At 43.9% G+C, this 26,501-nt stretch overlaps 12 protein-coding genes across 12 annotated transcripts; 8 read left to right on the top strand and 4 right to left on the bottom strand.

The window, feature by feature from the left end:
* Positions 1 to 2,757: 2,757 nt before the first annotated feature.
* Positions 2,758 to 3,071, top strand: PHALS_04800 (uncharacterized protein; the record flags this gene model as incomplete). The annotated part of the gene is made up of 2 exons (XM_024718642.1): positions 2,758 to 2,948; positions 2,987 to 3,071. The coding sequence occupies 2 exons, from the start codon at positions 2,758 to 2,760 to the stop codon at positions 3,069 to 3,071; spliced, it is 276 nt and encodes a 91-aa protein (XP_024584021.1).
* Positions 3,072 to 3,562: 491 nt separating this feature from the next.
* Positions 3,563 to 4,594, top strand: PHALS_04799 (nua4 complex subunit eaf3 homolog; the record flags this gene model as incomplete). Its single annotated transcript, XM_024718641.1, has 2 exons — positions 3,563 to 4,355; positions 4,419 to 4,594. 2 exons carry the CDS (start codon positions 3,563 to 3,565, stop codon positions 4,592 to 4,594), a joined length of 969 nt encoding a protein of 322 aa, XP_024584020.1.
* Positions 4,595 to 4,687: 93 nt separating this feature from the next.
* Positions 4,688 to 5,380, top strand: PHALS_04798 (phosphatidylinositol phosphatase; the record flags this gene model as incomplete). The annotated part of the gene is made up of 1 exon (XM_024718640.1): positions 4,688 to 5,380. One exon carries the CDS (start codon positions 4,688 to 4,690, stop codon positions 5,378 to 5,380), a length of 693 nt encoding a protein of 230 aa, XP_024584019.1.
* Positions 5,381 to 5,593: 213 nt separating this feature from the next.
* PHALS_04797 (Molecular chaperone (DnaJ superfamily)) lies at positions 5,594 to 9,844 on the bottom strand (the record flags this gene model as incomplete). The annotated part of the gene is made up of 3 exons (XM_024718639.1): positions 5,594 to 5,733; positions 5,810 to 6,777; positions 6,852 to 9,844. The coding sequence occupies 3 exons, from the start codon at positions 9,842 to 9,844 to the stop codon at positions 5,594 to 5,596; spliced, it is 4,101 nt and encodes a 1,366-aa protein (XP_024584018.1).
* Positions 9,845 to 9,992: 148 nt separating this feature from the next.
* Positions 9,993 to 10,872, bottom strand: PHALS_04796 (Uncharacterized conserved protein; the record flags this gene model as incomplete). The annotated part of the gene is made up of 2 exons (XM_024718638.1): positions 9,993 to 10,408; positions 10,470 to 10,872. The coding sequence occupies 2 exons, from the start codon at positions 10,870 to 10,872 to the stop codon at positions 9,993 to 9,995; spliced, it is 819 nt and encodes a 272-aa protein (XP_024584017.1).
* A 3,162-nt stretch (positions 10,873 to 14,034) lies between these two features.
* On the top strand, positions 14,035 to 14,426 carry PHALS_04795 (uncharacterized protein; the record flags this gene model as incomplete). Its single annotated transcript, XM_024718637.1, has 2 exons — positions 14,035 to 14,124; positions 14,271 to 14,426. The coding sequence occupies 2 exons, from the start codon at positions 14,035 to 14,037 to the stop codon at positions 14,424 to 14,426; spliced, it is 246 nt and encodes an 81-aa protein (XP_024584016.1).
* Positions 14,427 to 16,564: 2,138 nt separating this feature from the next.
* Positions 16,565 to 18,261, top strand: PHALS_04794 (cellulase (glycosyl hydrolase family 5) subfamily protein; the record flags this gene model as incomplete). Its single annotated transcript, XM_024718636.1, has 2 exons — positions 16,565 to 16,724; positions 16,811 to 18,261. 2 exons carry the CDS (start codon positions 16,565 to 16,567, stop codon positions 18,259 to 18,261), a joined length of 1,611 nt encoding a protein of 536 aa, XP_024584015.1.
* Positions 18,262 to 18,475: 214 nt separating this feature from the next.
* On the top strand, positions 18,476 to 19,414 carry PHALS_04793 (udp-3-o; the record flags this gene model as incomplete). The annotated part of the gene is made up of 1 exon (XM_024718635.1): positions 18,476 to 19,414. One exon carries the CDS (start codon positions 18,476 to 18,478, stop codon positions 19,412 to 19,414), a length of 939 nt encoding a protein of 312 aa, XP_024584014.1.
* A 1,765-nt stretch (positions 19,415 to 21,179) lies between these two features.
* Positions 21,180 to 23,624, bottom strand: PHALS_04792 (Domain of unknown function DUF4091; the record flags this gene model as incomplete). Its single annotated transcript, XM_024718633.1, has 1 exon — positions 21,180 to 23,624. One exon carries the CDS (start codon positions 23,622 to 23,624, stop codon positions 21,180 to 21,182), a length of 2,445 nt encoding a protein of 814 aa, XP_024584013.1.
* An 89-nt stretch (positions 23,625 to 23,713) lies between these two features.
* On the top strand, positions 23,714 to 24,199 carry PHALS_04791 (Uncharacterized conserved protein; the record flags this gene model as incomplete). The annotated part of the gene is made up of 1 exon (XM_024718632.1): positions 23,714 to 24,199. The coding sequence occupies one exon, from the start codon at positions 23,714 to 23,716 to the stop codon at positions 24,197 to 24,199; it is 486 nt and encodes a 161-aa protein (XP_024584012.1).
* A 34-nt stretch (positions 24,200 to 24,233) lies between these two features.
* PHALS_04790 (uncharacterized protein) lies at positions 24,234 to 25,133 on the bottom strand (the record flags this gene model as incomplete). The annotated part of the gene is made up of 5 exons (XM_024718631.1): positions 24,234 to 24,362; positions 24,422 to 24,475; positions 24,529 to 24,617; positions 24,679 to 24,738; positions 24,797 to 25,133. 5 exons carry the CDS (start codon positions 25,131 to 25,133, stop codon positions 24,234 to 24,236), a joined length of 669 nt encoding a protein of 222 aa, XP_024584011.1.
* Positions 25,134 to 25,208: 75 nt separating this feature from the next.
* On the top strand, positions 25,209 to 26,136 carry PHALS_04789 (uncharacterized protein; the record flags this gene model as incomplete). Its single annotated transcript, XM_024718630.1, has 5 exons — positions 25,209 to 25,398; positions 25,461 to 25,552; positions 25,615 to 25,685; positions 25,751 to 25,997; positions 26,059 to 26,136. 5 exons carry the CDS (start codon positions 25,209 to 25,211, stop codon positions 26,134 to 26,136), a joined length of 678 nt encoding a protein of 225 aa, XP_024584010.1.
* Between the last annotated feature and the right edge of the window lie 365 nt (positions 26,137 to 26,501).

The following is a 26,501-nucleotide window of genomic DNA, read 5'->3' as shown; positions in this document are numbered from 1 at the left end:
TCTTTTTTTACAGAGCGACATTAAGTCGTGCTTCAATTTCTAAGGTATAAGGCATCACGATTTGACGTGCAGTACCTCATTACAAGAGGTACTCCAATTTCGGGCAATTTGAAGCGATAAATGTTGTGATTGTTTGCGCCACCTAACCACACGTATAGGGTGTGTGGGGAGCTCTTGACAGCCCATCAAGGAAGGCAAAACCTGGCAAATTCTGTGTAAGCGTCGAGAAATCTATCGCCGCGACGGTGTCTGACCACCTTACGGAGGGAGTAACAGCTGCCATCTTGATGGTGTGTCTTCGAACAGATTCGACACGCACAGATACCTTGCGCGCTCGCTCCACATCTTCAAAAAAAAGCAGTTAACTACGTATCCAATGCAGAAAACAACTTCCGTGCCGCTAGTATCAACGACTGCTTATACGAGCCAGTGGTGCAACCTTACTGTAACGATCGCTACGAGCGGGGATTGCTATTCTCCAAGGCCGCATCATGCATACATAAAGACCTATGTTGACTATGAGCTCGTCCATAGCCGTTCCGAGCATGAGAACATATGTTTTGATATCCACATCAAGCTCTTGTGAGAAAGCTTGAGTGTCTGTTTTTGGATAAGATGTTCGAAAAAAGACAAATGTATCAATTGCGCCGACAAAATCCCCTTTCTATGATAAAACATTGAGAAGCGAGCAGATTCCGCAAAGTGTACAAGTGTCGTGAATTGTCCTGACAAGCTACTATCACAAGTGTAGCGCAGTTTAACAACAATATCCCAATCAATTTTGGTGTACTGGGGTGCGGGTGTACAATAGAAGCTGCGGACTTCAACGTATACCCCCACTCTGGCGCTGCTGAACCCGTATCAGTACGCTTCGGTCTTTGTCATCACTGTAATTTATTTTATGCTAATGCAAATAGGCATGAACGCGTCATTGTTCTTAGGTTTCGCCATCATAATGTGGCAAAAACGAATCATCATATTCTTGATCGAATTTATGTGATTTGAAGTATGTTCTTGTAAAATAAGAATTTCACCTGCCAGGCGTCTTTTGTCTTTTGCGATTCATAACAAGATGCTTATTCTTGATACCTTCCATGTATGGTACAGGCTAATTCGGCTTTAAATTGTGATGGATACCTCCACGTCGACCCGACTGCGAGCATTCGCATGCCACAATCCTGACGTCGCGCATCGATGAGATTGTAGTAGTCAGACGCAGCATATAATTAGCTGTTAAAAAGCTTTGCAGATCAGGAAGTTTACCATTGCTTTAACAAAGCGTGTGGATGTGCATCTGAACCGCTATCCTTTGTCCAGAATATTGCTGGTTTACAGCGGTGACCAACTCAAAATTCATTATATGATAAAGCCTCATGATAAGGACATCCAGTACAGAATACTCTACGATGTGCATGATGCCCAATTAATGGCCATCTCGGTAGATAATAGAGTGAGCGTTACGCTATGATATGCACTGTTAGCTAAACATATACATTTGTAATGTTTTTCGGCTCCTACATAATCTCGGCAGTCCAGATAGCATGGATTGAATGCTCAGTCTCTTGAGAGATGCGTTCGGCAATATAGGTATTGTGGTCTTTGTGGACCATCTATGCAAAATAAGTATACCGCTGTTGTCAGTAATATTGTCAATGATAAGGATACAACCAGCTTTTTCCTCGACAGAATCTATCGCCAACTTGTCTTGCCGGTCCGCATTGTTTCGAATCTCAATCCGCAGTTTACAACAAAGTATGGCAGACTTTGATCAGGGTGCTGATCACCAGAATGACCATGTCCACTACTACGATGGTCAGACAGAATGCGCGTTTTGTGTGGTTGTGGGCGTATTTCAAAATTCTCACGCGGCAAATTCGCGATTTTGTAGCAGAATGCTTTTGTGCATTTAATTTGTGATAGAAAACTCAGCGCACGCCTCATTAGACCTTACCCAGTTTGCTGGGCGCTAAACGTGGAGCGTAGAGTGCGTTAGCAAGCTTACCAGGTTTACAATATTTATCTAAAATAGTACAATGTATATAATTTGCCCAGATTTCATGAAGCTCGCTGTCCCCGCTTCGGCTAGATTGCCCTGTTGCTGCTGCCACTTTGACTTGTATGAGCTTGGAGCGACATATCAGTTTCACCTACTAAGCGTATTCATTCAGGTGTTCAGTGCTACTGTTGCTAGTGCTACGAACCAGAAGTTCATTCCGCACCAAAACTACGTATGTATCAAACTGCTGTCAATTTTGGCGCAAGCGGAAATTCTAAGGTGTGGTAATCTGACGGGTCAACAAGTGCTCTCATCCCCAGCGTACGTGGAGATCTATGTTGGAGCTAAAGCCAACCCGTAGAGGGTTTGATGACCCAAGCGCAGCACGGCTGGGTATTATCGATGTATCAAATCCATAAGCGCGAGTGACTGCAATTAGATCAGTTGCAACTAGCTTGTATGCTGGGCCGGATGTTGCTCACTCGTACTGAGACGAATCTCGTCGTGGGGCTTGCAGCAAAATGTCGATACACGTTCCGTCGTGGAGAGCGGGCATGAAGTGTGCAGCTTGCTGAAGTATGGCGAAGCGAGTAATACGCTTTATCTTCGGAATTGTCTCTATAGGCAAAAATCGATGTGTGCATATTTAGCTTGTTTCTGGGTTCGAAGTCGAAGAATCGCTTTGGCCACTCTTATTGAAAAGCTGCACCACCATATTAGACTGGAAGTCGTCGGCCGGGATCCGCACTGACCGCTTATCTATGTGCCGTAACGAGCAAGCTGGGATAGAGGCTTCTGAGGTTGACAATGCTTGGGAGAGTTTACAAGTATATGGAGGGAAGGAGGCGAACTCCCGACGCAGTTATTTCTGGTTGATCTTTCACTCTGCGGACTTTTGCTATCAAGGAATGATCATCACCTCAAGGAGGATTTCTATATCGGAGAAAGATATGTAACCGTCTGTGTGTAGACGGGTCGCTGATCCCTCAGTGCCAGTAACCCGGAGATCCATGAGCTTCATTCGTTGGAGTGGGAGTCAAGGATCGACTTCATGTATTTCCTAATTATGGTCTAACTGCTGTTGTGTTGCGAATTCAAAAAGAAGCTCAAAACAACCAAATTAATGCTCTTTAATGAGTAACCATGACTCGTACATGGTACATATAAGAATGATGGGACTCCCTCAAGATGAGATCCCATGCTGCACTCACATTCATCAGCATTATTTTTGCTTTCAAATATATCTCGCCAAAAAAATAGAGTAAATTCTATACTAAAAATCGCTTCGGAGTGGAGCGTACAAATCCACCCTCTGTGTTTATCAACGCGGAGTCATTTAGTCAAAGCTTCTTTCGTGCAAGAAGCACAGCAATTCGGTTGACTTCCGTGCTTCCTAGTATTAGTTTCATGTTCTTACGTGATTTCGTGATGTGCAGATTTTGCAATTTTCTAGATTAAAGTAGTTTTTGGATTGAGGGTATTATACCTGACATATTGCAAAAAAATAATCTAAAAATGTTAATTTAGAGCTGTGTTAAGTCATCTAATTCCACAAAGAGTGCAGTGATGACTGTGAAGGTTGGCGACATTGTCCTGGCTTACCATGGGGTCATGATTTATGACGCAAAGGTCCAAAAGGTGGACAACGGTCAGGGTGTGCAAGAGACGACAGTTGCTAAAAATCAAGTGTCATCAAACACACAGTATTATCTGCACTACCAAGGCTGGGCCAAGAAATGGGATGAGTGGGTCCGTCATGACCGAGTGTTAGAAGATACACCAGCCAATCGCGCACTGCAGAAGAAAGCAAAAGAAGATTTAGCTAAGGCGAAGACGAATAAGCGCTCGGCTAAACGAAAGAAGATCAGCTCGGCTGGCGTTGATACGCCCAGTACTCGTAAATCTCCATTTAAGCGCTTAAAGCGCAGTACAGACGGTGAGTTCGAGGAGTATCCAGGACCTACCGAAGGATTAGCTGAGGAGCGATCGTCTACAAAACAAGTGAATATTCAAATGCCATTTTCGCTTAAGAAACAGCTTGTGGAAGATTGGAAGAATGTGACCCACGTACCGCACAAGCTTGTGCCTTTGCCCAGAAAGCCAAACGTGAGTCAGATCATCCAGACATATCTGACATTTAAAAAAAGTAAAGTGCGTGAAGGTGATGCAAATGATGAAAAGGAATATAAGAATGTTGAAGGGATCATGGTGGGTGTGCAATCTTACTTTGATCGAGCCTTGAGCTCTATTCTACTCTATCGTATGGAAAGACGTCAATATCAAGAGCTCCAACAAAACGAGAATAAAGACGTTGCATTGTCTCAAATCTATGGAGCTGAACACTTAATTCGACTTTTTGGTACGTGGTGAATCTACTTGAGGTTTTGTACTGGGTTACTCATTACTTGTGTTGGTGTTGTAGTGAGATTACCGGTGCTGTTAGCAAGCGCTAACATCTCTCCGCGTGGACTAAATCAGATCCAAGCGCGTTTGAACGACTTTTTGAAATTTATTCAAAAGAATTCGGCAGCATGGTTTGTCACGGAATACGAAATAGCTTCGGACAAGTACATTGAAAAGGCCAGTGATTTTTCTTAAATGTAATCCATTCGTCTTCATATTTGTAACCATCGTATCCTGAATTTAAAATGGCTACATTCATCGATATTACTATTTAACACATTCTTGACCATGACGATTTCTTGGCTTATCTCCACGCTCCTGTACGCGGTTACTAGCTGGCAGATGTGGAGTTTGGGTGTAATTATGTTCTACACTGCGTTTCAACTTCATTTCTTACCTGAAAGACTAGCTAGAGTCGCAGCTCGTCTGTATTTCTATCCCACATGGCCACTCACATATCTCTCACGACGAAAAAATTATTGGACGTTAGTAGACTCTCATGTCTTTGTCGGAGCAGCTCCAATGTCTTTCATGCCTCATGTAGATGCTCTAGTGTCTCGTGGGGTTCGTGCGGTAATCAACTTGTGTGACGAGTACGCAGGACCTGAGAAACAGTATAGACGTCACCACATCCAGCAGCTTCGTTTACCAACTGTAGACCATTCCGAGCCATCGTTAGCAGCGTTGGAAGAGGCTGTAGCGTTCATTAAATCTCAAAAGCAGCAAGGAGTAAGAACTTACGTGCATTGTAAAGGAGGAACTGGACGTAGTGCTGCTGTGGTTTTGTGTTGGTTAGTCGCAAGTCGAGAGATGACCCCCCGAGAAGCACAGAATTATCTTAACGAGAAACGGCATGTTCGTAAGTTTTTGTACTTGCAACCGAATATTTTGGCGTTCTGTAACAAGCTTCTCATGAATAAGAGAAGTATAAAGGAGAAAAATCGGAAGTTCTCATCACATGAAGAAGCAAAATCAATGTGAACATCACACAGTCTGTTGTTTCTTTATCGATCTTTCCACTTTCAGTTTGAATGTCTTCTGTCTTCACTATAAATGATACGACTTTTAAATCCAATGGCAAAAGTACATTTACATTGACTTCGTGTACTCTTGTTCGACGCACACATGATTAAAGTTATTTGAAAGTATATATCACGAAAGACTGGAAACAACTTTATCACCAACACACTTCTATTAATCTTCGTAAAATGTGCCAAATCTGTTATACATCAACTCTCGGTCGTACTTGGAGCGAGCGCAACCATCAGATAGCACGTTGTACGCAGCTGTCATCTCTTTGAACAATTCTGCGTGTGTCGAAGTTTTTGCTTTATCTGCATTAACAAATACACAAACGTTGGATTAGTATTTCGCATCTCAACTGAGCTCATAATCAAGAAATGGACAAACCTGGATGATACACGAGCGCTAGCTTGCGATATGCCTTTCGAATCTCGTCGTCTGACGCTTTCTTCTCGATTCCTAGCACGTCGTAGTGCGTACGACGCTGACTTTTTCGCGCCATGAATGACGATCGCCCGCTGTTATGAGAGGATTGATTCCTACCATTGTCATTAGTGCTCGAGCCATTCCGAAAATTATCTTGGAATCCCCACGACGAGTTTTCCCACCGGTTTGAGCGTCTCTGATGTTCTTCGCGTTGCTCCCGCTCAGCGCGCTTCTTTGCCGCTTCTCGTCGTTTAGCTTCTTCACAAGCTCTAGCAATTGCAGCTTTCGCCTCATTCCGCTCACTACGAACGTCATCCGTGGTGTCAACACGTCTCTCACTAGATTGTTCCTGCAAGTACCGATCAAAATCTTTCACAGCTTCATGATACATCTCCAAAACTGCATGACAACGAGCTCGGCGAAGCAACGCACGAGGGTATTCTGGCTTTCGTTGCAACGCTTCATTACAGTCCAGAATTGCGGTATGATGCCTTTTCAAACCCATTTGAGCAGCAGCACGATTGCAATAAATTATCGCGCAAAACTCTTGATGCTGAGGATCAATCAGTACTGCCTCCGAGTAATAACGTACTGCTTCTTGGTATTCTCCTCGATTAAAGTGTTCATTTCCATTGGACTTTAGCTGTTTCATATCCTGCCATTGCCGCTTAAGTTGAATCACGTGTGAACTGCAAGGAGCCACAGCTTCCAAAGCTTGAAGAACTTGCACAGCCTCGTCAACTTTATCCTGATAATGCAACGTAGTTGCCCACAAAAGGCCCAGATCAATGCCAAGAATAGTGATCTTCTCTATTGTTTCATCATTTGAGATCTTATCACCGCTATGAACGTCACGAGTCATTTTTCGCTGTGTTTCTTGGTGTTTCTCGATAATAAAGTAACAAAACTGAATGAGACTGTCGAGTTTTCTATTAACATCAACACCATTACGCGTGAGTTTAAACCATTCAATAGTAAATTCTTCAAGCTCCTGTATACATACCTTTGACGAAGCAAAATTTGAGCTTTCTGAACCTGTAGCTTCCGACTTCTCGGCGCAAGAGCTAAGGCATTGTCGGTGTGTATGAGAGCTTGATCATGGTCTCCATTGTCGACGTACCACTTGATCTCACTTTGGAGCAGCACCAATTTCTTAATTTTGGCTTCCATCTTAATTAGCGAAGCACGATCTGCTTTATCCCCTGGTTTGACTTCGCTATTATGACCTTCCATCAGTTGTTTCGCAGTACTTAAATTTGCTTGTGCGTTGGCAGTATCGCCAAGTAATACCTGAATTCTTCCTAGTCGAAGGTACGCACTAGCGTATGATTTGTCCACTTCAATCGAACGCCTGCATTCGTGCTGAGCTTCCGTAATTTGCATTAGCATCAGCAAGGATGCCGCTCGATTTGCATGGAGTTTAGCCTTGTCAGTTCGTATTTCGGGCGAATCTTCTACCTCTTCATGATAAAGAAGCGAGTCGAGAACTTCAATACTTTGACGGTAAAACTCAGCAGCATCTTGAAATTCTCTTGCGCAGTGTGCAACATTCCCAAGACGCTTTAACTCTTCCCAGTCACGCTCGTCTTCACTATCCATATTAGCGTCACCTCCCGCACATTTGGTCATACTAGGTGAAGCTGATTGCGTTCGCTCCGTACGTGTTCCAACGTTTCGAAGTGCAGCGCGAAGAATGCGTCGTGGACCAGCAAACGCAGGACGCGTTGTATCTTGATTACGTTTGGATGATTGAGATGATACATTCAGTGCTTCATTCGATAGAGCATTAAAGTCTTGATCGATTGCTCGCTCTTGTGTTCGAAAGACGCCACGAGAACCAACTGAATCAGCACTAACACTTGAAGAAGAGTCAGCGACAGAAGAGAACTTTTTCCACGAAATCGGTTCTGCTGCATTCGATTGAGGCTGATCTTCTTTTGTAAGTGTAAAAGGCTGACAGGTTGTTGTTACAAACGGATCTGCAGGAATATTTCGTCCAGACTGACGAAGACGAGCATTCTTGCGACTGCGTCTTTCGTGCGTACTAAAAGGAAATGGCTCTGCTGGAGATGAGAAAGAAAACCCTGGCGATGGTTCTGGCTCATTCAAGCCGACTTTAGCATCTTTCTTTAGGTTAATTTTATTGCTAAACATTCCAGCCTTCCTGGAACGGATTCGTGCAGTCTGTTTTGTGTCCGAGCAACCAATTTGAAAGTTATTAGAGTTTAAAGTTGACATACTGGCACGCTGCAGATCAGTCAACGGAAAAGTGGCTGTTTCAGCCTGCACTTTTGTCTCTCCAAATTGAAATGGAGTCTGAATAGGATCGCTTTGAAACATATACTGTCCGCTAGAAACGATATTTGACGTTGTTTGACCCAAAGATGTACTAACGAATGTATCTTTGCAAGTCTGGTAGGAAAGAGGATCAAGTGCTTGAGAGGTAACAGCTTTCAAGTCCCCAAATAAAAAGGAGCTGGTAAATGGCTGCGTTGTGGGTATCGCAGAGGTCACTTCTTTAGCGTGAGCAGGTGCTTCAGCTTTTGAAAAGTCAAACACAGCCCCAGAAGGTACAGCTGGTCTTTCCCGAAAGGCTGTTGCTGTCGGCAGAACTGATTTGCCAAATGTCGAAGCTGTTGACAAATTATGTGTTGGTAAAACATTTGCGCAGCTTCCTGAACTTGTACTGCTTATCTTTCTGCGGCGATGCGTAGTTGGCCCAGCAACACCAGTCGTAAACAATACTGACGGATTTGCAGCTTTATTATCAGCATCAACTGTTTCCCTTAATGTCTCATGCATAAATGACTTTGATTTGTCCAAAAATTCGGATGCTGCCATCGCAAAATTTGTAGCTATTCCAATTGAAGAGGTCGTTTCATTCTGCTTTTGCGTGAATGAAGCAAACGAGAGTCGATTCTTATACGCTTGTCCAAACAAAAATTCACCACCACTCGACAATCGTGTAGCAGAATGAGCTCTTGGAGAATTCATATCCGTATCATTTTGCTCTTGAGCACTTCTAACTTTTGTCGAAAAGACGTTGGTATTGCCATGTTCTGCAAACTTATATGGCATTTCAACTTCAGCAAAACCAGGTCCATCACTGATCGGAATATCAGATGCACAAGAAGCACTTGGTACACAAGAGCTTTGAAAGCGCATACTCTTGACAAAATTCTCGTTATCAAACGAACCAAACGGTGACTTGAACGCAGGCTTCTGTTCTGTACAAGTCGTTTCCGATACATTTTCATCCATTGTATTCATTTTAACGCTCACTTTGCCCCCAAACGACATTTTTGACGAGTTTTCGACAACGAAATTTGTAGATTTGTCACTTTGCAATGTAGTATGATGATCTTCGGTATTTAGCGTTGAGAATCTGGGTGAAACACCAGTAAAGTGAGGATGCATTTTAGAAGCTCGTCGACGCACTCGTGGTTTCTTGTCTACGATACCGGGAACAAAAGTTGTTTGAGAACTCCATGTGTTCGTTTCCATATTCCAAAAATTGGCTTTCGATTTCTCCGTCTGCTTCTCTTCTTTCAAATTCTTAGCATTCATTTCTATCTGTATACTACGTCTTTTGAACATATCGTTGTCAAAGGCTGCATTAAGGTCCTTCCAGGCGTAAAAGACCCTACTCTGGTCCTGTTGAGTCACATCAATAACATTGTCTTGCACTGATCTATCAAATGTATCTTGCTTGCCATCATCCTCCATCATCTCCAACTGTTGATCGTCTATTTGTCGATCGGGATCCAAATCATCTGTATCCACAGAGCTCGTGACTGAGCTCGCGTCAGCCAGCGACGACTCGGAAGGCGCGTAGTCTTCGTCGTCTTCGTCACTCTCTGGTGATGGCATGGGATACGAAAGTGAGTCACTTGGGCTCGATGGAATTTCACCAAAGGATGACCATTGACTGCCATCATCAGATCGCACATCGCGGTCTTCGTCAGAGCTCGCAGAGTATTCCACAAGCCGTACCATGACACTAAGCTTGGAAGTAGAAGGGCCTATTCAATAGTGAAACCTTGACTCTAAGAACGTATATCGTCTACTTTGTATATGTGTAAAGTTACACTTGGACTTGTTGTGTTCATAATCAGAAGGATTAATTACTCTATCTTCTGACTATTTAAGAACGCTTAGCTTTCTTACTACTTTTCTTAACGGCCAAATTTGTCCGTCGCTTCGACTTCTCGTTCGTTTCAGATGCTTCGTCCTCGCTCTCAATATCATCCATCGCTTGTCCTTGTCTCCATGCCACGTCTTCTACTGCCTCAACATCAGCGTCGCCACTTTGCCGCACACGCCCCACTTCATTGCCGTGCTCCTTGTCCCAATCCGTAAGTTTAGCGCCCATCATAAAGTCATCTTGGACTACAGACCACGAGCTCTTGGTAGCCACATTTTCTGTAGTCTTGTGTTGTGACGCCTTAAGCAAATCGAGAAAATTATCTTTTGACATTTCCTTGACCTTTTTGTTATTCTTGTCCTCCTGCTTATTAACAAGGTGCTGATGCTTCTCAATCGCGTTAAATAATGCAACCACTACATCAAGATAGCGCATCAATATCAATAACACTTTAAAATGCTGTAATATGTTACTCACCTCCTTTAGTTGCAATCATACGCAACTTACGGTCCTGCACTGCTGTTGTGTGATCAGGCACCACCATGTCCTTCTGCTCACGTTCGCGCTTCTCTGCAGTACTAACTCGTGCTGTTTTCGTCTCTTTCTTCTCAATCTCAATTTCACGCATACGAGCCGTTGTACGCTTCGCTAAGATTGGTTGCGCGTCCTCCGCTACATTCTGGCCTAAAATCTTGCTCATAGCGTCTCCAAACCCCACTGCATCGTGGGCATCGCCGTCGTCCTCAGAGCTTAAAGTCTCCACATCATCGTCTAAATTGTCGTGTTCGTTGTCACTAGCTTTAGAAGAATCAGAAGGCGGCTGCCTCTCAGACTGAAAAGGTTCTTGCACGAAATCGGACGACGTTACTACGTCAGTCATGACTAGCTATTATAACCACTCGATGATAACGTTTCGAAGAATATACTTTTCAGAGGCAGTAAGTTACAAGACAAGTATTGTTTTTTAATTACTGAAATAACATTATTCTTTGTAATGTATAGCAACGGTTCAGTAATGTTATGAATTAGTTGAATTCAATAATAGATATTTTTAAGAAACATGTCGATAAGTCATTAAACTACTGCGTTCACCACCGTTGAACTCTACAAGGCACCAGTTGATAAAATGAAGATGAATCTGTTGAAGTCAATACATCCTGTGTAAGAGACTACACCCCATATCAGGGTGTGTGTAAATTATGCAAAACACGCATCATGCTAAACATTACACGTTAACAAAAAAGATGTGACTTGGTCTTATAATATGTCCCTTTCAAAGCAAAAAGGTATTCTAAAGTACTAAGTTACTTAAGAGGCCTTCGGTTCCGGCGTGCCAGTCCATCCCCTATGCGTTGAGTCAAAGCTTTGCTGCTGTAAGGTGCACGGCAACCTCGATGCACTTGGTAGCACTTTTCGTCAATCCAAAGGCCGAGTCTTCATAGCTGGAGGATGAAATGCGTGTCGTTCAATTATCTGGCCCGGGATAAGTATGCACGCTTATTACCTCATGTCTATCATTGATCCTGTGTATATAAGATAGTATGTGGCACGAGAGGCAAAATTGTCGATCGTTCGACTGATGGCGCTCAACAAATGTGGGAATGCTTAGTGAGACCCTCCAGAGGCGCTCTAAACAAGCGTCGATGGAAGCACCACCAGTATCCATCATGAGACTGCTTAAGATAAGCTTCATCTTCGTGATGGCTGAGGCGGGGGAAGCTATCTCTGCATGAGAGAAGCTGGATTAGCCACGAAATCGACAATGCTTAGTCGGAGCAACAGCGCGACGCGCCAGCAGAGTCCAGGTTAGAAGGCAGTGAGCGAGAATGCCCCCCGTCAAATCATTTCTGACTGTCTTTCTCCTACCAAGCAAGTGCTCCCAAGTGCATTCAAACGTGTGTGTTAAAGTAGTAAATGTCGTGGGTGTCATGCCACCTAACTAGGCTTTTCGCGTGTGTTTCATTCAAGTCCACCGATCAAGGAAGGCAAGAATTTGCGGACTACTCTCAACTTGCATATGTTCCATCTGATGTAGCATTCAACATCTGTGCCCCGCGTGCCTTTCCTCTCTTTGCAGAAGGATCTGGAGGGAGGGCTTTCACGTAGGATCTTCTGGCAAAAATCATGCGGGAAAATGCCAAGTCACAATGGGCTTGAGGAGGCCTACTTAAAAAGGACTAGGTTCATATGTACCTCGTATAGGCTGCGATGAAAGAGAGCGGCTCTTTCCAGGCCCCAGGTATTGTGAAGCCATAGAAATTAAGATATATACGAGAAAGCCGCACAAGTACTTACGAAATACGATTTCAAAATCACGCAGCAGTACGTGGAACATTGAACATACTAAACTCAAATGCGACATTCATGTGGCTTGCAACGGAAACAGGTGGAAGATGTATTGATACGTCATGATATTTGAAACTTCTAACACCGCGTAATATTGCGTCGTCCTAAGACCTGAATTTGCGATACATTCTCGTTCTATGTAAAGCGTGGCTTGATTGCCAAAAGCCATGGATCCAGAAGTACGGACAAATTGGTGCCATGTACTTCTATCGCGTGGGGCTGTGGTGAGTGATGATCACCACCGTTTCCAAGAAGTAAAACCACTTTTGAAGCAGGCATAACCTACGAAAGTAAAGTTTTGGTATAGACACAGGGATTGCTCGATTTGATTTGCAACGGTGTTGCCCAGGGCTTTGGGAAAGGCTCGAAAAGCGGTGGTGGCAGTGAGCTGCAGTCTCAAGGTAAGACAGGAGTCAGCGATCATATGTGTCGATATCCAGAGGCTATTAGTGCTGAGACAGGAATGAGTGACGGTATGTCGTATTTTTTATTGCGTACAACAGATCGACTGATTTGCTACAGCTGCAATCGAAATCTCCTGTGTCTGAGCCGGTGGAGATAAAAATGAGTGACCGTGAGTCGCGGTCTCCTGCATCTGTGCATGGGCCGAAGGGCCCGCTAAAAGTTAATTCTTGTCATGATACGGCTCGGTAAGCAACACAGAGTGACGCTCTCATCATACGGAGTAGTGAAGCTCCACAAGTTTGTGGCAAAACGTATTCACCATGAACAGAGTGACCGAGTTAGTGCTAGAGATTTACATCTTCCCCCACTATTAACGACAGTAGCTCCCAATGAGCGTGATAAAATATCTGAAGGCGATGGTTGCAAGACGGCGGAATCACCAGAATGGTAAAATTGGTACAGGAAAGGAAACTCTGATTATCACACGAATATTTGTCCGTTATGAAGATAGTTGTGGAACTGAGGGTGAAGGGTGGACAGTGCACTTAATCTTCTGTGTTAAGTATGATGCAAACTTGGTAAGATAGAGTCACCCGCCCTACTCGATGTTGTCTATCGATATTTTATGGCTTACGTCAATTCGCAAATTGTGTATGCTCAAATCACCTAAATTTAGTAACTATGCTCGTACAATGCCGATATCACGGTAGAACATGCGGCACAAAAGCATGGTCAGTTAAACATTGCTCAGTGCTCGTAGCCTAGTTGATATTTTATGTCATATGCTCATGAAATGCAGTAATAACCCTTTCATTGCGGCGAGTACTTCGTGCAAAGATTTCTGAGGGTGGCTATTTATGGCCAGGACTGTCTGGCGAACCAGCGACGCTCAGTCGTCTGGTCTCTAATAAGACCACATTTTGCTATTATCCATAGTTGAGCACAGGACATATAATTGAATGTGAATATCAACAATCAGCACATACGAGCAATGCTTAAGTGGATGCGCTTACAGCAGCTACACACCAATATAGGTATTGGATGTTTATCGCCGCGAAAATCCTCTTTCTAGAACGATAAATAGACTGCGAGTATATCCCGGAAAGGTCAAGGTCATCGTAGATTGGTCAGTGCTTCTGATCCTAAGGAACTTGAGAGATTGGCTTGGCATAATCAGCCACTGGCACAACTATCATGCAAATTATGACAATGCGGCACAGCCCTCATTATTCTCTCTACAAACAGCGTCAAGTGCGGCTGGAGTGCGGCGGACGTTGTAGTCTTCAAAAATATGGAAGAAAATCGCGTGAGTTTTCGACACATTCAATTCTTAGTTGACGATTACAAGGCGTCTCTGACGCTTCGGCCTTTGTCACGTGCTGTACCTAAGAAATTAATGCCTCTTTCTGCTTGTATTTTGCCAGCTTAGAATGTTAGTGGGGTAAATTTAATTTTCACACATATGAAAATATACATCCATCCATGACAAGGAGCTTTATGCAAAAAATATGCTTTTGTCACATTTAGGGATTGGGAATCACGATCAACCCTGCCCTGACAAAGAATCACTATGGAGACTCCAATATCCGCTCGCTTATTTATGTGTCATTTTATTCCCCCCGACTTACTACCGCTTCTGACTCCGATCGCTGTACAAGGCGCTCTGCAAAAATGTCGCATTAATAAATCAGACAGTTCCATGAGCTTCTTAAGAATTGTGCCGATTACAACCAAAGCTTCACCAGGAAAGAAGTTCATGGCCTAAAGTTTCCAACATTCTGCTGTCCCATAACTCACGGCGTTCAAATGATGCCGTCCCTCGGATGATCGCGGCTTGAATTTGGGTCTAGGACGAGACAACGTTCTACCCTTACAAAGTTTTAACTCCCTCAGGAAAATTGAAAATAATAAATTTTTTCGTAACAAGCCCCGCGTATAGCGTACTGACTACAATGTCTGCATGTACACTTTGCTGATTTCGATAGGCACGCGTTGTACATAATTGCAAGACGCTTTTGAATATATAAGACTTCTTACAACTTTACAATGACTGGGACGTTGATGGTGACAGCTTACATCGTTATGTACCTCTCTTGGAACGAAGCGCTCTCTTTTGAGCTGGATCTCATTGACCGCGACCTCAACGATAAAAAGCCCAGGGATTATTCGTTCAGCTGATCTACGTCTACTGTGACTCAACGTTTACCAGCTAGGGCTTTACCTGACAACCTTGCGTGAAAGCCAGACTTTGTGCCTATCAGCCAAGCGGAAGTGGCACGCGGGGCAAAAAACAAAATGCTGCCACAAATGCAAGTACTATCACTTTGCTCGGAAGCTGTGAGTTTTCTCTTTATACTCTCAGCATTGGTAATGTCCAACGCCTCTGGCGCACTCATCGAGATACCGCTTCAGGTTCTCATTCGCCCTCGCTGCACAGATGTGATATTATCTACGCAAAGCGACACCCATTGCGCTCCTAAAAGAGACTAGACGGATGCGGAATGTCTCTGGGTAAGCATTCCCTATTCTTTGGCTCTTTATGGATATGGTAACTTCTACCGCCTCTTTGAGGGGGTAAGTGGTTTACAACCATCGCAACAATGAGAATTTGCAAATTCTGGACGTAATCCGCGAATTCTCATTTTCTCTTCAAGAGTAAACAGGTTTGGAGCACACATAAAAACCTAGTTAGGTGGTGCGAACACCTGCGCCACGTACCGTTGTGACACCACCCGAGTCAGAATGCACTTCAGCGCAATACCTTTGGAGAGAAGGCATTAGTTCAAAATTGAAGAATTAGGTTGATGAGGGCCTTCCTCGCAAGCGGCCATCTAGCTTGCATGGCATGAGGCGACTCCGCTACTAAGTACTTCTGAGTTTAGCACAAACGTCTACGGTGTAGGTACATCAAACGATCATATATAAGTGGATTGTTTCTGACTCATTTGTATTCGGCATTGCAGCATTATAATTGATACCTGAAGCGAGGTTCAATTTGTGAGCTAACAGCTAATTTTAATGAATTACCGATCAGTTAATCTCACGAACCCAAACAAGAACGAAGCCGGCACTCGATCAAATTGTCGAACAGTGGTATAATTCGAATCATACACCTTTAGTGAGCATGATACAGCATCAGCATGATATTGTTCGAACCATACATCCTTTACATTACCACTATGTCCTCACCCTAGATATGTTTCTTAGAGCTTTCGCTATGCGGTGTTTTACCGCTTTGCATTGAATCAAGTAGCAATCCACACACCCCGTTTCACGCAAATTTTGCCGGACAAAGTAATTTGAGGTGACCCTGGTGTGGCATCAACACTATTAAAGACACTGTTACATCGAAGCAAAGGTTACTGTCTGGCAAGGCAGGACGAATGTGTAAAATATCCGCAAATGGTCAAATTTGCTGCAATTTTTCTTACATTGTAGTCGTAATTTTAAAAAGTATTATTCAGAAGCAGTCACTCAGGCCCTTTCAGCGTTCTTAGCCTTTCCTGTGACAGGGCATCGACCCTTTTAATAACAGGCGCTTTGAAGGACTTCAAAGACATTTGTTTCACATGATGAACTCTGGATTCATAAGTTAGTTTACTAAATGTATGCATTATCAAATATTTCGCTATTAATAAAATAAAAAAAAACTTTTTGCAGCCGAAACCTAACCAGTAAGTTTCTCTGTATTCAAATAACTGCAATCAATTCAAGCGGGACAAAAAGTGTCTTTTTTTTTTTCTACTCTTTCTGACTCGAATGGTTAAATCCTTACGCTCTCTGCAATTTGCAACTGCCGACCGTGTAAAGCGACTAATAAAATGAAGCTCGTATCCTGCCAAGTGATCCTCTCGATCGCGGCTACAACCTTCACCACCTGTAAGGCAGGAAGCAGCTTCATCGACTTTCGATCTGTGGATGGACAGCTCAAGGCTGATAACGAGACATTTTACATCAAAGGCATTAACTGGTTCGGCGCCGGTGCGTTCTTATCATCCGATTATTTGAACTCATTTCTTTTCTTTTAATCGCAGTGTTAATGCTATACCTCGCTACGTTCTATTTAGAAAGCATTGAACTCGTAGTGCAAGGATTATGGCCATCTGCTACTACCATCAGCAATGCGTTGGACCTATTTGTCACATACAATATAAATGCACTACGTCTACCATTGGCTATGGACTCAGTGATGGATGACCCTACAGTCAAGAGTACACAGACAGGAGGATCGGCGTCATTGGAGGGTTTGACGTATCTTGAAGTGATAGATGTCATTGTCAGGGAGGCTCGTGAGCGTAACATCCTCATCATGTTCGACAGTCACCGCATTGAGGCGTCCGAGCCGGATTTTCCGGACATTGCAGTACCCAGTGACATCACACCAGCACTTCAGAAGTTAGCACTGCGATACTGTAATGATCCTGGTGCTTGGAATGTGTTTGCAATTGATATCAAGAATGAACCGAAAGGAAAAGCCACATGGGGTCATGGAAATGAAGATACGGACTGGAACTTGCAGGCGGCTAAGATTGGCAACGCAGTGCTTAAAACGTGTCCAAGACTTTTGATTTTCGTACAAGGAGTGCAAACGAACATTAAGGGGATAAGTATGAAATGGGGACAAGCTGGTGGCTCGCTATTGGGAGCGCAGAAGTTCCCTGTAAAGCTGAGCAATATGGAGAGACTCGTGTACAGTCCGCATTTAATTTCTCCTGGCGTAGACTTCAAATCACCGTGGTGGAGTGACTCGAGCTTTCCTGATAATATGCCAAAGCTTTGGGACGAATACTTTGGTTTTATACCAAAGGAGACTGGACAAGCAGTGGTTGTGGGGTCATGGGGTGCTCAGATGAAGGGTAAAAATAAAGAGTGGGCAAATGCTGTAGCAGCTTACTTGGAAAAAAATTCAATTGGATCGTTTTACTGGGCATTTAATCCCCAGTCTGCTGATTTGGGTGGTTTTGTTAAAGATGACTGGAGTACTCCAATTGACGAGCGTGTTGCTCTACTTGAGCCATTACCTACCACAAGTGTCGGTGATATCGTTGCTATATATGCGAAATGCTCCAAGACTTGTGCTGGCAACGGTGGGTGTGAAGGTGGCAAATGTATTTGCTTTTCAGGATGGAGCGGACCACAGTGCGAAATTTGTTCTGAGGGAGATACGACAGCATGTAGTGATATGGGCACGTGCTTAAGAAATAGCACGTGTGCATGTGATGACGATGCGAATGGAAAATATTGTGCTGGAACGGAATGTGATGAAGTAGATTGTGGCGATGGATCCAATGCTGGATGCTTTAATGGCATGTGCACATGTCTTTACAATTGCGTTGGAAACTCATGTGCCGTCTGTGCTGCCAATGGCTCTGCTCTTGCCGATGCTCTAAATGGAGAGACCCTTTTATGTGATGCCTGTGATGCTCAGGTTGTCAATGACTTCTCATCTTCCCCAGCTACATTTGCTATTACAGGAAGCATCGCTGCCTTTACCATCCTTTTCTTTTTTTTCATGTGATACATATCTCAATATATATTTTCAATACTAATGTTTCTTAAATAAAAGTGATACCGAAACTTATTACGTATTCGATGATGAGCCTGTCTAGATATTCATTAGGCGTGTCATTAGCAATGTTTGTATATTTAAGCTTAGATACAGTTAGTATTGAATTTTTCATAACTTTCGTTATCATCTTGGATTTACTGTAATTACAAAATAAGGTAGCGCTATGAACCAGTGGCAGCGCACACTAAGGAAGTCGCTGCGCTTTGTGGGTGTGGGACTTCACTCCGGTAAGAAAGTGGCAATTAACCTTATACCTGCACCAAAAGACACTGGCATTGTTTTCCGTACTGGCAATTTAAACTCCAACATCCATGCTCACATTGCGAATGTTCATGCTGGGAAAAATCAATTATGCTCACAATTAACCGCCAACGGTACACTTGTATCAACTACCGAGCATGTGATGGCTGCATTGGTTGCCTCGCGGATCAATAACATTTATATTGATTTTGAAGATTCGAGTCAAGCTTCTAGTTTTGAGCTACCAGCTTTGGATGGCAGCAGTCTCGAGTACGCGGAAGGCATTCGTCGTGCGGGCATACAGGAGCAAGAGGGTGCAGTGCTTCATTACTTACGTGTTAAGCGTCCGGTGCAAGTTTTAATGCAGGATAAGGCAGCATGGTTTTTACCATTTCCAACCGATTTAAGCACTTCTCCTTCATGTTTGCTTCCACCTACACTGCAGATGTCAGTACAAGTGAACTTTGCACATAAACACTTGGGTACAACGTTCTTTCGTTTCACGCTAGGTTCTGACTTGGAAGCAACACTAAACACATTTCACCGTGAAATCGCACCAGCCAGGACTTTTACATTTGAAAACGAGATTGATTGGATGCATGCAAATGGTTTGGCACGTGGTGGCACACTCGACAACGCCATTGTATTCTCCAATGACGAACAATCTACTATTTTGAACGAAGACAGATTGCGATTTCCCGACGAGTGGACGCGTCACAAAATGTTGGACTGCATTGGCGATCTCGGTCTTGCAGGTCTTCCTTTGCACGGATACTTTTTTGCCACGAGTCCGGGCCACGCATTGACCCACGAATTGCTTCGAGAACTGTTCAGCTGTTCTGAAAATTTCGAAGTCAGATAGATTGAACGTATGATATATGACGTCTATTTCTGCATTTATACAGTTTAAACGTATAGGAGTGTCGACATAACAAACGGACCTTGCAGGCCCCATAGTACATATTTGGTGTGCATATGTCTAGAAACATCATCTAACAATTTGAAGATATACTGCTACAAAATTACTATATATGAGCTGTAAAAAGAGAGCACATTGACCAATCATATATTACTAAAATTAGTAAATACCGCAAAGCTCTTAAAATAAACGACTGGAGAGGAAGTAGTCCGTAAAAGACCCACATTTCGTTTCCCATTGCGCAATTGTCGTCCGTCTTATATGTTTGATCATGGTGGACAATGAGGATCTTAAGCTCCCTCTTCTGAAAATATTAAACAATGAAGACAATAGCTGCATCCGGAATCTTATATGCAACCACCGAGTCTACCCAATTCTAAGTGTACGTGTATATTTGTATCCTGTATGTGTCTCTGTATGTCTATTGGTTTGCGATGATGCAATAAGTGACTGATTTGGCTTGAACCAACTAGCCGTGAAGAATCGAATATATCACTATCACCCATAAATTGAGCATTCCATCTCTTGATATGTATGATATTTGAGAGGAATGATGACCAGATACTTTGGTCCGTGTTCATGATCTGCCTCATGGCAATGAAATTGCCCAAAGTTCTGACCTTTCATCATGATTTTATGTTGTTTTGTACTTGTGTGTATGTTGTATTGCTTCATTATACTCCACGCCGGCAATATTCTGCATCCTGCTGGGTTGATGGTCATAGTACACTCGGCACTTCTCGAAGTTACGCTGAAAAGTTTAATGACGAGGATTTGCTGTGTGTATTGGAGCTGTCACTGCCTGGTGGGAGAGCATTTGTGATTAGCCACGGTACTTTGACACTGAAGCAATAGTGACAGCGAGCTTACTACGGATATCACTGCTGTGTGTGCCACGGACCACCGTGCATTTATTCGATCAGTCTTCGGATTGTGACGTTAAATCAATCGGAGTCTTAGGTACCTGGTGCGGTGAAGTCAACATAGCTGCTGATATGTCAACTTTGTTTCTGTTTCATTTGCTGTCTCGAATATCGAGTTGTTGATGATTTAATCATTCATGCACCACTCTGAACTAACGCTTTGAGCACGCTCAAAGTTTTAGTTGTGTCGATAAACCGAACACCTAAGAATTGGATGAAACAACGATTATTATCCTGTAGTGTAGAATCGGAGTTGATTAGGGTCGCCAAGGAGGATCTCGACTTATCATTACCACCTAAACTACCCTTTGGTCTTCGGACAAGCATGTGGACTTCACACACCTGTGTTTCTGAGGCGACTTGTTTGTATTTGCATGTCTATATGTTATGCTGTGGATATCGAGTGACGATATTTGTTTCAGGATTCCCCTTCATGATAGCCGCCTACATCGGCATCTATGATGAGCATCCACGATCCGACGATTCATTCGCAGCACTTGTCTTTCTTTTTTTCGTTTGATGACAAGGATTATAATATCCAACACAGACCTGTTCTGAAACATCGTGTTGATACCTCAAACATGCATCACCATATGAGTCATCTGTCCATTTCTATCTGCATTTTTAGTTCTGCAAGGCAAGGATTTAACAATCTCAGACCTGTTCTGAATTCACATTTGTAGATACACTAACATGCATCACCATATGAGCCTTAGCGTATCATAGCATCAATTTACATTTTATCAATTTTTTTACCTAAGTGCTAGTTGTTCTAAGCGTAAATCTCAATCCTTTAATCCATTCTTGATCGCTGCAGCTGCGAGTGTGTCGAGAATAATCGTTCTCGCACGCTGGTAATCAAGTGGGTCGAGTGAGTACAGATCTTCACGTGCACAGTCGTGATACCGTCCAAAATCTTCCAAATTGCTAGATCGCAAAATTTCTTCAGCAACTGTCCGTTGCAGCTGTTGCATTTGTGCCGGTGCCAATGTGTCTCGTGCTAGAGCTAATAACTCGAATGCTTGACCCGCAAAACGTAACGATTCGAGTCGAAGTGTCTCAACAGGTCGACCATCTAGTCCTGGCAGGACAAAGTACATATCCCCAACTTTCCACATCGGCGCGCGCCAACGTAGATCGTCCCAAGGTCTTGCAGGCCAGAGACAATAGTTCCACCTTAAGAATCCGTCTAGCTCAAAGAAGAAGGTGAGGTATCCGACGAGTTCACCTTCAACAAGAGGTGACGACACAAATTGATTTGGAAACGCTGGACTGCAGCACACATACCAGCAGACGTGCCCTCCACGCGCACGGGCTTCGTTTGCTAATCTTCGAGTGATCTCGAGGTCAGCACATGCCAGGGGCAAAAGAGGCACGTAATCAGCAACTTGAGGTGGAGCATAATTTGGGGAGAAGAATTCCGAGTGATTCACTGCAAGTTTCAAACGGAAGTCTGGTGCAAGACGCTGCATAAAGCGCAACTGCTCGTGAAATACCGCCACATCTCGCGGCTCGTCAGCGCAAATGCGTATGCGATCTGTAATCTCCAACGCCACACAATGTTTATAAAATTGTTGAATGAAGGACTCCACTTCCGACATTTGAGTAAGATATCGAACTGTCTGAGTTGTACGGTCTTGACAACGGATTCGCCAGCCATCTATAACAAAAGGAGTAGATTCAGGAGCTGTACGAGGGGAGTCACATGGAGACGATAATTTGTTTTTGTGATCGTGAACAGGTTTCGATTCACTGGTATTTGTCGACGTTGTTGACTCAGAAGTCAGCGATCGAGGACGCAGCTCTGCAGTCACAGTTGAATCCGGCTTGGTCGAAAATGGCCGAATGTGATGTGCTGTGAGTTCAGCAGGGGCGTTAAATCCTGCAGCAGGATCGCGCCACACGGATAGAAGTCCAAACACTTCAATCTCCTGATCCACTTGATGACGAGCACCGAGCTCAAGCAGTCGGTCAAAGTGTGTAAAATCGATCGTGATTGGAACTCCATGACTTGGATCCTCATATACCTCCAAAATGGCATGCTCAAATAGCGCTGATGCGTTCTGTTCTTCCATATAACATTGTTGTCCAGCCCATGGCATCTCTGTGGCAACAATAGATAAACATTTTTGCCCCATCTCTGACAACGGTGCCAGGTACTGATCAATTAGTTCAAAATGATGCTCACTCCACAGCGCAACTCTGTGGGTGCGTGCTACGGCAGTCCAATGCTGCCACAGATCAAGTCTGAACCGCCAGCGACTCGGTGTGGGAAGACAAACGTCCACAATTTGGATATTCAAGTTGCTTGACCATGTCAAGTGTTCCTCTCGAAAGCCTGAAGCTTGTGTAAATACGCGGATGGGCAATTCATACAAACCCGGATCCAGTGTCTCTGCAATACGAATGCGTAGATACACAGCATGTTCTTTTGCTGCTTTAATAGTGAAACCAGTCCGTTCCAACGTCTCCATGACAAGATCTGCATTTTCGTCTTCCACAGCGCCAATGACAAATAACTCAGTTTGTATCAAATGGGGTGGCACAAATCTCGTATCCACGGCAACTCGAGCACGATGTCCATGGCCAAATGGCATCATCCAATTGCTCGTGTCGGTCGTAAGCAGAAATGCTACATTCGACTTGAATCGTAATTGCGTTCCCGTCACTTCGTTCCTTGCTGCTGTCAGTCGCACTCCTTCTGAAAGCTCGAGATGGGCTGACGTTGCCCATGCCACCCGTCGATTACCACCTGGTGTCTGTGTACTTGACAAACGCTCAGATTCTTCGTCAAATGGTTCTTCGTCATCCATATCACCACTTGAATCCATACATTTCATACTTTTTGACATGGCTGGAGCAAATTGTGTCAATAACCAGCACTTTTGTGTAGATGCAGCATGTGAAGTACTTGAGGTATCCGTTTCATTGTATGAAAAGCTTGAGACAGCGAGACTTGTACTTGTTCCATGATATGGCAATTGGCGAGCAACGTCATCCAAGGAAGTTGTACGATTTGACCTGTGCTCTCCACTTTGCTGTTGTTCGAGTCTTTGCTCGTGGCTCTCGATCTCTAAAGACGACGTCGAACTCATCGACTCATCATTCGACATGGATGCATCATCGTCTGAATGATCTGCACAACTTTCGCTAGTGGAGCGGATACGCTCGTCGCCGCCTGAGAAGTCGCAATTAGACTGCGTTGCTGAGGTTTGGCGTGTGGACGCCATAGTAAAGAGTGAACCTTTGAAATGTACTATCGTTAGTGAGGAATTATGGTCTTGTCCTTTCATTCGTCATATTCCAATTATTAAGAGGCATGGTATTGTATGTGCTGTATGTGAAAGCAAACCTTGAGAACATCGAGACACTGACAGCTCCACCTCTGCACCGTTGGTGTTTGGATGTAAAAGAACCACGTGGCGATGAGAAACGGGAAGGTGTATTTGTATCGGATGAGGAGGCAGTGGAAGTGGCTGGGGGACGGAGCGAGGCCCACTTTACCTTAAAGTGGCCGGGAGCCAACAAGCCATCTCAATTGACAGTAGTACGTGATGTGAAGAAACTAACTCGTGACGTGACGGGTGCCGACTCGGATAATTTTGTACCTTTTGTGGGTTTTGAATGCCGTGGATTAGAGCCTTATGCGTGGCACCCAGAGAGTGGCTACCGCGTCGTGTCTGCGGGAAGTCATGCCACTTTTGAGGACGTTGATTTAAGTGATGATTGGGTAGAGTATGATAGTGAAGGAGCCCAAGTAGTGGGTATTTACAATCTTGAGTGGCAGCTTAAGGTACAAAAGTAGAGAAAGGATGCAAAAGCTAGATAATATGTGTGGCTCATGGATAATTAGATTCTTGAGAAGTTAAACGCATCAGCTCTTCTTTATCATCCAAATCTTTTTGAATCTCGTGTGCGATGTCGTTCAAAAGCGTATCGAAATTCCAAACCTCGTCATCTTCGAGAACCTAACGTAAGAGTTGTTTCAATTTCTGACATCATGAAATGCATGAAAAGAAACACGTACCGCACTTTCCGGACAGAGGTTCTTGGTCAAAAGATGGAGATCAATGCCGTGGATCTGTCAGAAACTATTAATCACGTTGTCTGTTGATTAAGACGATTGCAGCGTACCTGAGCACTCGGAAGTGCGAACTTAATGTCATTATCAAGCTGTTTCAAGCTTTGAACCGCTCGTGTCGTATTGCGAGGAGCTTTTGCAACTGCAGCACGGAATATAATGTCAGTTAGAATATATGATGTATCCAGTTAAAAGTCACCGACTTATAGTAGTAATGTCGGGCTCGCGTTCCTCTTCCTCAAGATCAGGGATCTCCATGATATCTGTATGACAACGTAATGGTTTTCTGTGTACTTTCAGCTTCAACCTTGTCAATCCTACCAGTAATTTCATCGTCGTCTTCGAAGTACCGATTCTTCTGATTGCGCCGCTCATTACTTGAATTCACAGTCTCGAACCCTTTGCGACGTCGACCTTGACGCTTCGTATCACTAGTACTGGACCCAGCAGTAGTTGAAGTCGCGTCAGGAGTTGAAGCATCCTTGTCGTCACTAGCAAATGTCGATTCATTGCCCCATCCAATACTTGCGCGTAGTGGTGGTTTCTTGGCATCATCTTCTAAAACTGTTTCATCATCTTCAACATCAAACGCAGCTCGACTGTGCTTCTCATCTCCATTGTCACCTGCCTTGCTATCTTTCGTATCCAATGATGGCATCCTAATGTCTGCGACGTTTCAAAGTTTGCAATTCTGTGTATGTTTACATAATTAAAAAAGACCTCAGTGTTAGAAATGGCTTGTGCAGCTCTTGACCGGCATGGGGCGGTGCTGGCTCAAGGTGTGCTTGTGACAGTCCATGACTTATACGGCGGTTCGATGCCGTTGCGAGTGCTTGAGACTTATTTGCGTGCTGTCTGTGGCTACGACTTGCAGCCTTTTCGCTACCGGCCGCGTGGGCAGGACCTTGCTACATCGGGCAAAGGTATTACAGCAATAATCAGATAGTCAATATTTATCATTGCTGATTATATAAATGTTTCTTAGAATTGAGCCACGTTTTAAGAAGTCAAAAGCCACATACGATGGGCGAAGCAATTAATTTTGTAACCCACGGTTACGGCGCATTGGTGCTACGAGTGGGTAATTTAGTTTCATGTACATCAGAACGTTCCTACCTTTATTGACTTCGTGTCGACAGGAAGCATTTCGGTCAGTAGACTGGAACCATACAAAGTCCAAGGTGGTGATGCTGGCGCCACCCAATCAAGGGTAAAGCAGGTTAATTCGAGGAAGTCAGCCGTTTGAGCCGGCTAATTGCATTTCAATCGCTGCAGGATTCGGTACCACAAGGCCATGAAGAAAAACATTGGCGTGGCTGGGTACGGCGGAGTGGCAGCTGAGGAATTGGCGAGCTTGAGTGCTGACGATCTAAATCATCGACTTGGGAAACTTCCGAAAAGATGTTACCCGCTGATCATAGCGGGAAATCTCTGTCTCAATCCGTTCAATCAGCATAACTATCCCAATGACGGTATAATAATGGTTAAAGAGACTGAACTGCCCGGGGAGTCCCGACAACAGGTAAGGTTTTTGATGTTCTGACGTCTGGGTACAGCGCAATGCTTTATAGCTTTATTGGTAGATCATTGGGGCTTCACACTATCTCTTGCCGTCTCATCCCACGACAATCAGACTCACACAGTCATTTCTGGGAGCATAATATATTATCATCCCAAATTGAAATTCTATTGACCAGTTGCCGGAACAAATGTAGGCGATGTTTATATCTGAAAGCTGTTTTACAAGCTTAGCGACGATCTGGACGTACGCAATCTGCATACTTATCTGATAAATATCTTTTGTCTGAAAGGAAAGTTTTCGGCGAGCCGCCTAAGTTAGAAATGTCATTCGACACAGTCATTAATTTCTGGCTGAGCCGCTTTTACGGTAATGAGTTCCTATAGCATTGCAAGATGTTCTGAGCAGTGCTCGAAAGTCAGGTGGGACAGGATTTGTAGAGCGGTGTGTCGTAAGTGTCAGTGTGTTGATGGAGTAGTTTAATTGTAGGCTTTTCGCCAGATATTT

The sequence above is a fragment of the Plasmopara halstedii genome, assembly GCF_900000015.1.
Source record: "Plasmopara halstedii genome assembly, contig: Scaffold_2680, whole genome shotgun sequence".
Lineage (NCBI taxonomy): Eukaryota > Oomycota > Peronosporomycetes > Peronosporales > Peronosporaceae > Plasmopara > Plasmopara halstedii.
This window is presented reverse-complemented; position numbering and strand designations above follow the sequence as displayed.